Here is a 15,574-nt window from a genome sequence, read left to right on the forward strand (position 1 = left end):
CAAAAAAAAAACCCAACCAAACAAACCCAGCCTATTATTTGGACATATTAACTGAATTTGCTTTGGGGAGTTTATACACCAGCACCTGAAGTTGTGAGCTAAGTGATGTACCACAAAGCACAACATTTAACCTTTAAACAGCTACACCAAAATTAACAGATTAATACAGGAGTCAAATGGATGATAACTTTTACACAAATCATGCTTTTTCCAAGCCATCATTTCTCACCTCCTCCAAAAAGCATGCCAAGATCTTCCGTCAGTGCAAGTTTCTTAATTGTAAAGCTGGGAGAAACAAAATCTTACCTCTTCCTCCTCAAGAAGAATAAGCCGAACCAGCACGATGTGGATTGCATTGCCAATGCTTGGATCATGGAATAACCCTGTGACCTGTGCCAGAGCCAGGAGGTATGAAATTAACTGATTCCTCTATAGCAAGACAGAGCTTTAGAGAGAAAATATGTGGTTTATTGCAAGCACCATTCCCTCCTCATTTTTTTCTCCTGCACATTATTCAGAGAAGGTTTACTTTGCATTGTGAATGCTAATAACTGTGGTGAACTACTGCAGAGGGCAGCCCAGTCAAATGAATAAACATCCAGCAGCTCACAGAAATATTAAGGTATTAAGCAGCAAACCTTAGATCTTGTATTAAAATATTTTAACATAATTTTAAATTAAAAATATGATCAGCACTTGCCCTGCAACACGTCATCATTTATGCCAGTTCAAAATTGGTGTAAAATATTACCAAAGTGTGGTGGAATTTTTACATCCACTTTAAGACATCTACTTAAATTGCGATGTGATAGCAAATCAAGCCTTAACTGGAGCATCTACTGAATCCAACAACAGGATCCTGCTGCACAAAAGGGAAGGGAAGTAATCAATGCTAGACAAATGGAAGCCTAGACAAATGGAAAGATATAGACAGTGGAGCATCCCTAGTATGGAAGTGGAGGTTAAAACTAATGACAATGATTAAAACACACGCACACACACAGTTGGAACTAGACAAAAAATGACAAAGGATGGATGAAGAACTGAACTCTGTGTGACTTCTTGACCCAAATAATGAGCTATGCCCTGTAACACCGTGTGTGATTAGGCAGGTAGAAATAGAATTATGACAGAAGGGAACAAAAAAAAGAAAGAAAAAAAAATTGCACATACAACTGTGGACCTATGAGATTGAGAAGAGAGAGATTCATCATTAGGAGAAAAATCATGCATAGCTAAAACTGAACAAATACAATTTTTTGGGTCGTAGATTTCATAGATTTCATAGACATCAGGGCTGGAAGGGACCTCGGAAGATCATCGAGTCCAGCCCCCCGCCCAAAGGGCAGGAAGTCAGCTGGGGTCATAGGATCCCAGCAAGATAAGCATCCAGTTTCATCTTGAAGGTGTTCAATGAAGGCGCTTGAAGCACCTCCGGTGGCAGGCTGTTCCAGACCTTGGGGGCTCGGACAGTAAAGAAGTTCTTCCTTATGTCCAGCCTGAAACGATCTTGAAGTAGTTTGTGACCATTTGACCTCGTCATCCCTTGGGGCACTCTGGTGAACAAACGTTCCCCCAGATGCTGGTGGTCACCCCTGATAAACTTGTAGGTGGCCATCAGATCACCCCTGAGCCTGCGCTTTTTCAGGCTAAAGAGCCCCAGGGCTCTCAGCCTGTCATCGTAGGGTCTGCTTCCCTGACCTCTGATCATGCGCGTGGCTCTTCTCTGGACTCTCTCAAGCTTCTCCACATCCTTTTTGAATTGTGGAGCCCAAAACTGGACGCACTACTCCAGCTGCGGCCTCACCAAGGCCGAGTACAAAGGGAGAATGACGTCCCGGGATTTGCTTGAGAAGCATCTATGGATGCAAGCCAGCGTTTTGGTCGCTTTACTAGCCGCCGCATCGCATTGCCGGCTCATGTTCATCTTGTGGTCAATGATGACCCCCAAGTCTCTTTCTTCCATAGTGCTAGCCAACATAACACTGCCGAGCCTATAAGGATGCTGCGGGTTTTTTTCCCCCAAGGTGGAGAACCTTGCATTTATCGGCATTGAACACCATCAGATTCTCGTCCGCCCACTTGCTGAGCCTGTCCAGGTCAGCCTGGATAACCTGCCTGTCTTCTGGTGTGGATGCTTTGTCCCAAAGTTTGGTGTCATCGGCGAACTTGGCCAGTCCGCTTCTGACTCCAGTGTCCACATCATTAATGAAGATGTTGAACAGTATGGGGATGATGAAAGGGAAAAAAGTCACAAGAACATTACTGCTAAAAAGAAAAGATGGAGTAGCTGTGAGAATAAGGGACATCTCCCTCTCTCAGCTGAGAAGGCTTTCATCTGCTGTTTTATACTGAGCTCATTCTGAAAACAAACATTAATCATTTACACTGAACTCTGTAAAGTTACTCAGTGCAGTAATGGTTATGAGAGATCATTTCAGGATTTCTTTGTGAAGCAATTCCAAATGAACTATTTAAACAAAAAGTGATAAGATTTCTGAACTGGATTCGCCAAATATTATTGTGGGATGGAAAAAATACAATGCTGACTCAAAATTCTTCAAAAAATCTTCAACAGAAAAATAATTACTTACCTATGTTATGGTCATTAGCAACTACCAAAAAGTCTCTTCCTAGTAAGGGACTGTCAGTCTGAAAGTTTTATTTAGGCAATGGCTCTAGCAAAGTTTTATTTAGGCAATACCAAAATATAATATATGTCTAGTTTTTTCAGAAAGGCAGAAACTCTGAGGTCACATTTCGTATTTGATACCATTCAGTACATATATACATTATTACTCCCCCGAAACACCTACCAAATGCATCATCGCAGTACAGAACAAATACAGAATCAAAACACGCTGACAAATTTTGAATTCTCTTTCAGTCTAATAGACAAAACAGATCTTAAATCATAAAAATCCTGAAATCTGGATTGATGTGAATTTTGAGGCCTACCTCATTTCCATCTTCCTCCCAAAATCCGTTCTCTAACAATTATTTCCACAGAATTTAACGAGAACAGACCACAAACCCTTGCAGGCAAAATCTGACATTAGAAAACAGTTTAATTATGAACTGAAAACAAAAAATGAGGTTGGAGATTAAAAGAATTTGCTAATAAGGAATAAAGGCAGTTGTGTTTTTCCTCATATTTCAGCCCTGATTCTGGGTTACAGCAATTTCCATTTAGTACCTGCTTTTCTGAACATGCATGTTAGGAGTTACATCTTTTGACTCCAAGTTGGTGATAAATATTGCACAGAAAAAAATCCCGAATTTCTTTCTCAAGTGCTGTCACATGTTATCGCCTCTCATGGTCGTGTTATTTTCCTCTAATTGTTGATAGACAGAAAGGAAAATAAGGCATTGAAAGTGAAGGCTGCTCATAACTTTATGTGGCTATAATTTCTATGTAAATTACATGGAAAAACTGACCTACAGTAATGAAACTAAGGACCAGATACTATACACTTTTAGAGAATAGAGCCTGACCCAACAAGTTGCTTCAGGTTATAGACAGATGTAACAATTGTGTCAATATTAAAGGACAACAATAAGCTGCTATGATGCAACTATTACATCTGCATGACTGTGTAGCGCTGCAGAAGGGGGCCCAAGGCGCTGTCCAAAGCACTCTTCCACCTTCCCATTGAAGCTGGTTCACTGCATCTTACTTTTATTATATGAAAGAATAAATGGTAGTGGGATATTTCTGCCTTATCGGGAGTGGGTGTGGGCTAAAGCCCAGAGCCCTCTTCTCTTCCAGGGCAGCAGTCACCTCACTGAGCCACACACCCTCTGGCTTGTTCTTCCACCTTACCCCATATGTCTTCCCCTCCTGGCTGCCCAGTGAGTGCTCTTCAACACTAGGGACAGAAGTTACACATAAACTGGTTTAAGTGATTAGACACTGGTTTAAACCTGTAACAGAATAGAAGTTCAGTGCACATAAACCAATTTTAAAAATAGTTGAAACTGATTTAAGATAAACCTGGTTGAATGTAGCATCACACTTAACCGATTTAGGTCAAAGCAGTTTATACAACTTCTGCCCCAGACCCCTTCCTGGTTCAAGTTAAATCAGAGTCCCCCAGCATCCCAGCATTTCGCAGACCTGGGTTGGGCTGGGCTGGGCTATCTGCTCCAGAGAGCAGGACTGGTCCTGCCCCTCTGGCAGAGCAGTGAGGGGTGGATTACTGGCCTCACTGGCTGGCTCACTGCCTGCCCCCACACCACCCAGGCAAACCTCAGCTGGAGTCTGGGGCCAGGGAGGGAGGCTAAACTTCTCTTCCCCCAAGTACGGAGCTGCCCTGACTTGCTAAACTTACTGCTGGCTGTGACTGTGAACTACAAATCCAAGAGGCACTTGGAAACAGGAAGAGGAAGTGATGAGCAATCCTGCAGAGTCTTGCTACTGTGATTGTGGACTGCAAATCCCAGTGACCTCAGGGGCAGCGGGAAGAGGAAGCAAATATACACCCCATGTTGGCTACATGCTAGAGCCATGCTTTAGTGCCCCCTGGCTTTTAGCTTGAGTCACTGCAGGCATGTGGCTGCATTTCCTGAACCAAAAGTGAATGCCTATTCATTTGCTTATCGGTTTAATCTTTGCAGCTTAGACTTATGTATGCCTGGGCAATTCTGTTTTCCCTATGCTGCTCTACAGCTCAAGTGTGGCCTGCTGTGCATGCTCAGTAGATTAGCATGGGGTGTGCGGAATACTACTGTGCATAAATGCCAAAAATGGCAATTATGTGAATGCATATCAGAAACTTAAATGCATAATCAGAAAATAGGATCTGGGCCAAAATGACTGTCCAAGATCACATGCATTAGCAACCTTAGGAACATAGCTCTAGGCTCCAAATTCCCCATCCAGATCCCAGTCCACTGGACCACATTGGTTCTCAACATGGCTAAGATATTGGAACTTGTGCTTCACTCTCTATTTTACTCATAGTTTTTAAAATTGTATTACATTGTAGCATCAGGAGAAGTCTGGCTAGTGCTGGCTGCTGCTCCATAGAAGTAAGATAGCACCATGAGTTTAGAATATTTTTTGTACAACCACAAGTAGCATACCCTTTTTTTTCTTTAAGAGAAAGCTTTGGTTCAGTAGAAACCGAATCTCTTGTAGGGTATGAAGATTAATGCAGCATGGTGGATCTGGTTTAGTAACCAGGAATGTGGATAACGAGATGAAGAAAAAGAGGGAAAAGATGTTCTCAAATGGCTACTCAAGGCAAATGCAGTATGATCCATAGACAGTTTCACAAGATATTCCTAATTTTCATGGGAACAAATACCTTTTGAAGCTCACTATCTGAGGATATATTTGAATTTATACTTATTTTACATTTTAATTTACATTTTGTTACACGTGGGAGAAAGCACAACTTGTCTGAAAAAAATATCAGTGGTTGATATGAGCAAGAATGTGAAGAAAAAAAAGTGACTGTAGCAAGATACATGTTCCAGAGGTGGCTGTGACACCCCCTGGTGACTACGCAGCCCTTACCCTGCTCCAGCTCTAGGGTGCCCTCCCCTTCTCATTTATCTGCCATGCCTTGATGCATTTGTTTGATTGAAAGAGAGGCTGCCTAAGGGTCCTAGGGTGAGCCCCAGTTCTTTTAGCTGGCAGCAGGCCTCTCCTGGACCCCATTGGTTTCAGTTCTGCCCCTCTTGGGTAACTGGGTCCTGATTTGCCTGTATTCCCCCTGTCCTCCCCTCACCCCCTGGGGTACCTGTAGTCTTAAGGGCTATTATGTTGCTCCAACCACCCCTTACACCATGCCCATGCCTGCCAGAGTTACTATATGATCACTTCCTTGCTGGGGCCTCGGCCTTCTCAGCCTCTGCGCCTTTCCTCTGGCTGCAAGCCTCCAGTCTTGGTGCACAGATTTGGGTCCTGCTATTTCAGCCTCAGCTCTGTTAGTCATTAGTATCTCTACCCACTGTGTCCTTTGTGATGGGCCCCTAGCCCCAATCTCACCCTTCTCTGGTACTGGGCTCCTAGCCCTGACTCCACCCTCCTCAGGCTGAGCCCCCTGGCCCAGTCTCTGCCCTTCCTGGGCTGCTGGGCCCTGGCCCTAATTCTCACCTGTCTAGGCTGTGAGCCCTTGGCCCTGATTCTGCCCTTCCCCATGGCCTGGTCTGGCTCTCACCTTTGCTAAGTTTCAGCCACTTTCTCCAATTTTCAGTCTTCTGGCAGGGCTGAAGATAGCCCCGTGCCCTCAGGCACTATTGGGATCTCTGCTTTCCCCTGACAGTCAAAAAACCCAAACCACTGGTTAAAACTAAAATAAAATACATAAGCACTCTGGCTATAACTAACCTCTAGACTCCTGGCTATATACCAAAACTCTTATCCAGCCATGGGCCTCAGTCTGCTGCTAGCCCTCACTTACTGTCTCCAGGCATAGCATGCTCACAGTCCATCCCTCAGCAACAGTCATCTCATGCAGAGTTCTTCCCTCTTCAGCCTCCCAGGCCAGACTGTCTGCCCTGGATCTGGTCCTGGCTTCTCTCTCTCCCAGGCCTTGCCCCTTTCCGGTCAGGTGACTCCATGGGGCTGGCCACACATGCCCTCTAATTAAGCTTACCAACTGGTCTACACAGCAGCCTACCTATAGCAGTGCCTTGTCTCCCCTGCAGAGCTCCAGTCTATAGTCCTATGGTGAAGCAGCTATTACTGCCATAGGCTTCCTACTGCTCATTGAGGCATTGTCTTTTTGTTCCCTATTAAGCACTTGTGGGGTGCCTATACAGGGAAATCCAGCATGTCGGAGCAGACTTGATTAATTGATTAACCTAGCAGACTTGATTACATGGAAAAACAAGTTCTGACTTGATTAATCAAGTCTGCTAGAGCATGGAAATTTCCACACTCCAACAGGCTCCCCTGTCATGTGTATCAGCATCCCCGTGCTGAAAAATAGCAGTGGGGCGCTTTGAACTAAAGCTCATTCGATAAGTTTTAGTTGAAAATGCCCCACCACCATTTTTCAGCACAGGGCCCCTGATGCACATGACACTCAGGTGCTTTTTATTAGTTTGGCTTGCTAATGAAAGTGCCCCCCACACCTCCCAGTGCACATGTAAAAATGCCCATAGTCCCTATTTCCCTGGGCCAGCTCTCCTGGATCCCAAACTCCAATTATACAACTACTGTATTTCCTCTGAGAACAAAACTTATACGCTATGTTTTTTGACTGAGTCTTAATAAAATCCAATAAAACTGCTGAATCTCCACATTAGGGTCAATTTCTAATGTCAGAGTAACTCCAAAATTAAGAGTAACTGCAATGGAAATGAGGTTTTCTTCAAACAACTAGCAGAATTTTCCAGATCACAAGCCTTGGCTCTCATGTGGGATTTCAATCACCCTGACATCTGCTGGGAGGGAAACACAGCAGTGTGCAAGCAATCCAGAAAGTTTTTAGAGAGCTTTGGAGACAACTTCCTGGTGCAAGTGTTGGAGACACTGTGCTTTTCTTGACTGCTGCTCACAAACAGGGAAGAATTGATGGGGGATGTAGAATTGGATGGCAACTAGGGCAGCAGTGACCATGAGATGATCAAGTTCAGGATCCTGACAAAAGAAAGAAAGAAAGGACAGCAGCAAAGTATGGATCCTGGACTTCAGAAAAGCAGACTTTGACTTCCTCAGGGAACTGATGAGCAGGGTATCTTGGGAGGCCAGTCTGAGAGGGAAAGGAGTCCAAGACAGCTCGTTGTATTTTAAAGAAACTTTACTGAGAGTGCAGGAATGAACCATCCCAATGTTCAGGAAAAATAGCAAATATGGCAGGCAACCAGTTAGGCTTACAGAATCTTTCGGTTAGCTTAAATACAAAAAGGAAGTTTACAAGAAGTGGAAGCTTGGGCAGATGACTAGGGAGGATATAAGAATATTGCTCGGGCATGCAGGGATGAAATCAGGAAAGCCAAAGTGCAACTGGAGTTACCACTAGCAAGGTACATGAAGGGTAACAAGAATGTCAGCAACAAGAGGAAGGTCAAGGAAAGTGTGGGTCCCCTACTTAATGGGGGAGGCAACCTAGTGACAGATGATAAGGAAAAGGCTGACATGCTGAATGACCTTTTCACCTCAGTCTTCACAGGCAAGGTCAGCTCCCAGACTACTGCACCTGACAGCAGTTTGAGGAGAAGTGAGCAGCCCTCAGTAGTGAAAGAACAGGTTAGGGACTATTTGTTGGGGGAATAATAATATGTAGATTTTGGGGAGCCTTGGATCTGCAGCTGGAACAAGGCTTTAATCTGTGTCTTAACAAGAGCTGCTGGTCACAAGGCAAAATGATATATTAAAAATAACTTTGCAAATGCTTAGGCAAACAATTTTCTAACAATGGGATAGTGTGCAGGATGCATGATTCCTTATGTAAAAAGAACAAAATGTAGCCCACCAACTATCGTAAGGAGATAAAGCAGAAGCAAGACCGTGGAGATGAAGAAGGAGTCATCAAGACACCAGAAAGAACTAGCAAGTGACCGAAAGAAGTGGAGATCAAAGTTTTGAGCATGCGCTCTTAGCAGAGAGTCAGGTAAATGAATGAAATGCATAGGCAATCCCATGCTAATGAAGTGAACACTAAACAGAGGTGGAGCTTGAGATAGGAGGAGAAATGGGTGGAACAAGAGGAGGGACGAAGGTGGAGTGAATATTAAGGAGCATGAACCAAAATGTTAATAAGTATGAACCAAGGTATATAAAATGTGAAAAAACTAATGTTCAGGGCTGTTCCCCTGGTTTCACGGGCTGTGCATCTGTGATGGAGTTCGCCTGAAGCTGTCTCCATTCTGAATAAAGCTGTTGTGAGCAATGTGTGCTGGTGTTTGCTCCATGCTTGCTATGGCTAATGAGTAACATGAGTGATTGTCTTGTCATCTCCCTAGTCGTTGGGTGCCACAACGGAGTTGGGGTCTAACACTATTTAGAAAACCTGGTCATGTACAAGTCCATGTGGACAGATATGATGCACCTGAGGGTGCTGAGGGAATTGACTGATGTAATTGCAGAGTTGCTGGCCATTATCTTTGAGAACTTGTGGTGATCAGGAGAGGTCCTAGATGATTGGAAAAGGGAAAATATAGTGCCCATCTTTAAGGAAATGAAGAAGGAAGATCCAGGGAACTACAGATCAATCAGCCTCACCTACAGACGACTCAGCCTCACCTCAGTCCATAGATAAATCATGGAGCAGGTCCTCAAGGAGTCCATTTCTAAGCACTTGGAGGAGAAAGTGATCAGGAACAGACAGCATGGATTCACCAAGGGCAAGTCATGCCTGACCACCCTGACTGCCTTCTATGACAAGATGACAGGCTCAGTGGATGTGGAGAAAACAATGGATGTGATATACCTTGACTTTAGCAAGGCTTTTGCTATGGTCTCTCACAGAATTCTTGCAAGCATGCTGAGGAAGTATGGGCTGGATGAATGGATTGTTAGATGGATAGAAAGCTGGCTGGACTGTCAGGCTCAATGGGTAGTGATCAATGGCTCAAAGTCTAGCTGGCAGCCGGTATCAAGTGGAGTACTTCAGGGGTTGGTCCTGGGGCTGGTTATGTTCAATATCTGGTCAGAGAGATATTGCAATGCCAACTTTTTAATCAAGATCCTGGATTGGGACCCCAAAGTGGGAGGTGTTTAACAGGGCCTGGCCCTGTTACTATGGGTGTGGAGGAGCCTGAATGGCCCCACACCCACCCCAGAGCTGGAGGTACTCAACAAAGGCTGAGGACTCTGGTCCAGAGATGCAGGGAGCCTCCCCACAAGGGAGCTAACCCAGGTGTGAGGAATGAGGGAGAGCCAGCCAGATGAACCAGTAGTGGGGGAAATAAAAGACACTGAAAGTGGCCTCTGGGGGTTGCACCAGCTGGGAGCAAGGCTGTCCGGACCCGGGGGTTAGCCAAGGTCTGGCAGCTGCAGGGAGGGGCTGTGAGCAAGACTTCTCTTTTGATAGTCTGTTTGTTGGCACAAGCCCTGCAGGCTCTCAAAGCCTCTGAAAGGTAACAGGCTAGAGGGCAAGTGAAGCCTGGGAGAAGCCTGGGAAGCCGGAGGCATGAAACCAGCAAAACACTAAGTGGCAGTTTATTTGTTTAACTCTGATTCTTTTGCATCTCTTGCAAGCACAGGGTGATGGGGCCATAGACTTAACTCAGCTGCAGCTGAAGCCAACAGAAAAAGTAAAAGTGATCAGTTTGGGGTTCCTGACCAAACGTGTCTTGCTCTGCTCTGAACAAAAGCTACCCAAAACAGCATACACCAGGGGTGGGCAAAATCTGGACCACCAAGCCATTCTATCCAGCCCACGGGGTCCCTAAAAAAATTAGTAAATTAATATTTATTTGCTCCTGGCTGCCTGTCAAAACTGACAGGAGCCAGGGGCAGTAGGATCTAGGAGGAGCCCTCAGCAGGACTGAGCAGCCCAGCACTGCCCACCCCCATCCATTTCAGTCTCTTCCTGCCCTCGTCCTGCTCCAGCACCACGTGGCTCCCAGCTGCATCACTGGACAGGGGAGCACTGGCTGCACCAGTATGTACGCATGCACACACACACGCGCGCGTGCGCGTGTAGACAGGGGCAGTGTGTCTGTGTGCAGGCAGCAGCAGAGTATCTGTATGCTGGCATTGTGTGTGTGTGTGTTTATAGGGGGAGTCCAACATGCACACCCCACCATACACATGTACCCACATACCCCCTTGCACTGCCATACATGCACGCCCTCACACCTACACCTCCTCATTCACCCCAGCCACTTTCCCCACAAACCCCATACCCACCCACACCCCATATACTGACAGCTCCCCACAAATCTATATGCACCCCCCATGATATACAAGAGTAAGACTTCATTTTAAGCTATTGTGCAATCATTTCTATGTACACTAAGCAAACACATGTAAATCAGGAGAAAAATATTTTTCAGTAATCAAATTAATGAATGCTGTAGATGTTTACTTTTTAGAATATAATTTGGTATTTTTCTGGTTCCGAAATGGTAAAACCCCATGGTAAAAGGAGCACTTCTGGGGGCAAAGGGAGGGACTTTGGGTGGCAAAGGTCAGGGGTTAGGGGGCAGGACTTCCAGTCACAAGATGGTGACCAGGAGTTGGGGCACCTGTCAAGGGGTGTGGCTACTCATGTGGCCCTCGACAACTTGCCAAAACTTGGTAAGTGGCCCTCCACTTGAAATAATTGCCCACCCCTGGTGTACACCTTCCACCCCTAATTTTCTATGATTCTCTCAGAGTTTCCAGTGTAAATTAGATCAGAATCAGAACCTTTATATGGTATGTAACAATGTAAAAAAATACAATTTTTTAGATCAACACAACATGTCTAATATAATCAGGGAAATCCTGCGGAAATCTCTGTCTCATACACAGAGAGGGAAAAGAATCCAATAACTTAACAGTTAAAAGCTTCTCTGGTTTTGGCCTCTAATAACTCTGTCATGTGGTACTGATGCTGCTTAGGAAATTCAACAATCATTATGCTTAAGATGAAATTTGGAACAGGTAATTTTAGTGGAATGAAAGTTACCATGTAGCCCCCATCCAACATAAAATAATAAAAAAGAGTTTAGATGAGCATAGATGAAAATGATTACATTTCTTTAAACAAACAACTATTATTACTGTTGTTAAGGTAGCTAACAATTTAATCCAGGTTGGTTATGTTTACAGTCACACAAATGCAAAAAAGCTAAATGCACTACCTACCATATTCATTATAGTGAGGATGTAGGATTCCACATTGTCACTTCCATGGTATTCAATCATCTTACTGTCTGCAACTACAAGTGTCTCCACCCATCGCTCCTTGCTGACAGAGCGCCGAGAGAGAGTTTTGGCTGCCACATGGTTTCCTTCCCACCTCTCCCTCCGATGCTCTTGGTGTTTGAAAAAGCTGAAAGTATCTGAAACACCAAGCATAAGGCATTGGCTTCACATTAAATTGGTGATGGCTTCATTGTGCTTCAGGATGGTTTTAGATTTTAAAGTGTATTGCTATAATCCTTAGGCCAAAATTCTACAATCTAGAACCAAACTTTACCAAAAAATTAGGTATATCTGAATACTGCATAACGTCATAAGGACCAAGACTGACCACACAATTTGGATCTGACTATGCACCTTTAGACCATTTGTGGCATTTAGCCTCTGTGGGTTATATTTAAGCTGCTATCTAATGCAAACAACTCTTACCACAAAATAACTGATATGGTCTTCCTATTAATACCCACATACAATCCCCATTCTTAACAGGCTGGAGAGTTACCTTGAGTGCTCAAGGCATGTGCTTTTGTCAGGGTGGGAAGAGTCACAACTGGAATGCGGAGTGGGGAAACTACTTCACCAGCAGGTGGCACTCACATACCAGTGCTGGGGAGAACAAATTACCTTCACTTATGACGGGAAGGAGCTTACAGAACCACGGAGTCCAGTCCCCTGCAATCATTAGCAAACATTTGTTTGGAAGTGCCCACCAGCACCACTGTTCTGGCTCTTCTTACACACCACAGCACAAAGCATCCTATAAAAGAACTCCCAACTCCTACAACTTGCTTCAGAAAAAGAGCAGAGGCCTGAGGGCTTTGAAAGGCAAAGCAGCATTAGCAGAGAGATTTGGGTAAAGTCAATACACCCAGCTTTGAGGAGGCAGTGTAAGGTGCCCTTGTGGCAGTGACAGAAGGCACACTGCTGGCAGATGGACACACTGTGCAAACCATGCCACAAACTAAATACATAAAACTATCAGTCTTGTCCCAAAAAGCTTACTGTCCGAAGCGCATTACCCTGTTCTCCAAGCACTAGCCAGTGGGTGGAGGGGAACATTCCCTAGCCATATGCCCGATCAACCCGGTTCACAGCAGAAAATGGGTTAGTGGAACTTTTACTAGAATGTCCTGTTCTAGTAGACAGCCCTTGTGTTTAAGCAGCCCCATTCTGTCCACATCCTGCATGGGAACAACATGGGGGAGACAGCACTCCTCACACTTTCTCTTCTCCAAGAGGTCTCTTCAGGGTCAGGCAGAAGGCAGGATAGATGTGCACCTTATAGACTAATTAAATCAGAGATACATACACTTTTGTAAAAAGCAGGTTCCTTCATCAGATGTTGTGAAAGGACTGCAGGAACCAGAGCTTCTAAATAGAAAGCAGTTATTAGAATACAAAGGGTCAGGAAGTGGGGGGGGAAAAAGGAAGCAGCACAGTTGAGAGAGGCAAGGTGGGTAGAAGAGAGAAAAAGAAAGCGGTTCACAACATCTAATGAAATAAGCCTGCTCTTTTAAAAAGGTTATGCTATACATGTTTGATTTAGGTAGTCTATAAAAGGCAAGTCTGCCCTGCCTTTGGCCTGACTTCAGACTCACATGGCCAGACACTGTCTCTATTCAGCATCAGCCAAAACATCCTGGCTGCATGTTTTCATATGACTATGGTATGCCCAGATGCTCTGATTGTTCACAAGACATATATGTCATTATAGTACAAAGTGGCTTATATTAAGGTTACCATATTTCCAGTTCCAAAAAAGAGCACACCTGTTGTGCAGGGGGAGGGGGGCATGTGATGGCGGGGGGAGGAGCAGTGATAAGCCAGTGCCCTGCCCCTACCTATTTTGTTGCCCCTGACTCCCAGCTCACAGTCCCATCCCCTGTCCTGCTGCCGCCCCTCATTCCTAACTCACAGACCCCAGTCCTGCCAGTCCCAAACCTCAGTAACCCTACCCCGCTAGGCCATGCTGGTGCCCCTGACACCCAACCCGCAGCCCCTCGCTCCTGACCTGCAGCTCCATGCCCCACCCAGCTCTGCAGTGTCTCCCAGCCACCCCACCTCTGCAAGCAAAGGCACCAGCCCCAGTGCCACTGGCTGCGCCATGCAGGTCCCTGCTGTCCCCAGAGGGCCCCCCAATTCTCTTCCCCCACTAGAGGGGCAGGCACATCCTCTGCCCCACTATAGCCTCGGTGCCCAGACAGCTTCCCCCAGCACTGGAAGCCCCCCGCCCCACACACCCCCATTCCCTCCACAACCCTGCCACACACACACACACACACACACACACACACACACACACGTCAGTCCCCAAGACCTAGCCCTCCAACCCACTGACTTACCTGTATCCAGCTGCTGGGCTGCTCCCACCCCCTGCCTGGCTACATGCCCGCCACATGAGCCCTGCCTCCAATCACCATCCCCCAAGCCCCAAGCAGCTCCTTGCTAGGGCAAGCCAGGAAGTGGCAGGAAAAACTTTGAAGCTGAGCTGACCAGAATCCCAGACATTTGATTATATTTTAAAAACTGGCCGGACTGAGATTGGAGGATCTAAAAAGAAGACATGTTTAGGAAAATCTGGAAGTATGGTAACCCTAGATTATATTACATTTATGGAATAACTAACATCAGTCCAGCAGATGTGCTAAGCCTCTTCTAAAGACAGGAAAGACATGCAAAAACAATTTCATGCAAAATAAACCACAGTTACAATTTGATTGCATCTCTGCTTAGAAGTTTGCTTTCTGGGATTAGGAAGAAGCTGCCTAGGTAAACAAAGTTTTGTCATTATTTATGGATTATTTAATAATGTGAAACAACCACGCTGATACTCATTTAAGAAACCAAAAGAAGTTATAAAGGATACATTACTGAAATTATTATTATTACTATTAGTAGTAGTATTGGTATTATTAATAATAACAATATTAACATAATTACTATTATTAATAATAATAATAAGATCCAAGGCACATACAATAGCTACCTTACATATGGATATTCTCCACAGCATTTGGTATTGCAACAATACACAAATATTCATTATAATGCACGTGTACTAGTTATTGCACTACTATTATTTATAATGTGTGTTACAGTAATACTTAGATTTCATAGAATCAAGATTAATGTACTGGAAATGAGACAATTTTTCTCCACAGAGCATACTACATGGTTATTATTACCACATCTACCCAAATCCATGACAACTTTGAATTTATATATAATTATATACTTAATGTATTATAATTTTCCAAATATATGCAATTAATCTAATTATTGGAGTCTTGTCTCTCCATCTTAATCAAATCATTTTAAATTTGTCCCAACCATGGGGAGGAGGGGGCTAGATAAGCATCCTGATCCTTGCACCTTGTTCCCCTACCTCCTGTAACCTATCCTCCATTACTTGCCCCATGTCCGCGCCCCTGCCAGCTGCCCCCCACCCAATCTCCAACTCACACTGCTGCATGAATCCCCATTTGCACTGCTGCCCCATCCCCTCCAATATACTGCTGTTACGTTCCCTAACCCACGTATAGCAGCCCGGCCTTACGTGTTCCTCCCAGCATAGCAAGAAACAGAGAGATTGATGGTGGTTGGATGAGAAAGAAAACCCAGCCCTGAGAAGAACTAAGAGAAGCCCCAGGGGAATACTCTAACCTAAGGGGCAGCTGATAGTCAGCTGGTGAAGAAGCCAACAGATTGGCCTTGGGGGCTCCAGCAGGAAGATAAGAAGTAGCTGTGGGGATTGGAAGAAAGGAG

At 44.9% G+C, this 15,574-nt stretch overlaps 1 protein-coding gene across 1 annotated transcript in view; it reads right to left on the bottom strand.

The window, feature by feature from the left end:
• The window catches only part of ADAMTS12 (ADAM metallopeptidase with thrombospondin type 1 motif 12), a 365,944-nt gene that overhangs the window by 159,359 nt on the left and 191,011 nt on the right, over positions 1-15,574 (bottom strand). The window contains exons 4-5 of the mRNA XM_025198488.1: positions 11,753-11,949; positions 307-390 (exon numbers count right to left, since the gene is read on the bottom strand). Coding sequence (XP_025054273.1) covers positions 307-390; positions 11,753-11,949 — 281 coding nt within the window. The remainder of the gene's footprint in view (positions 1-306; positions 391-11,752; positions 11,950-15,574) is intronic.

The sequence above is a fragment of the Alligator sinensis genome, unplaced genomic scaffold (genome assembly GCF_000455745.1).
Source record: "Alligator sinensis unplaced genomic scaffold, ASM45574v1 scaffold347_1, whole genome shotgun sequence".
NCBI lineage: Eukaryota > Metazoa > Chordata > Crocodylia > Alligatoridae > Alligator > Alligator sinensis.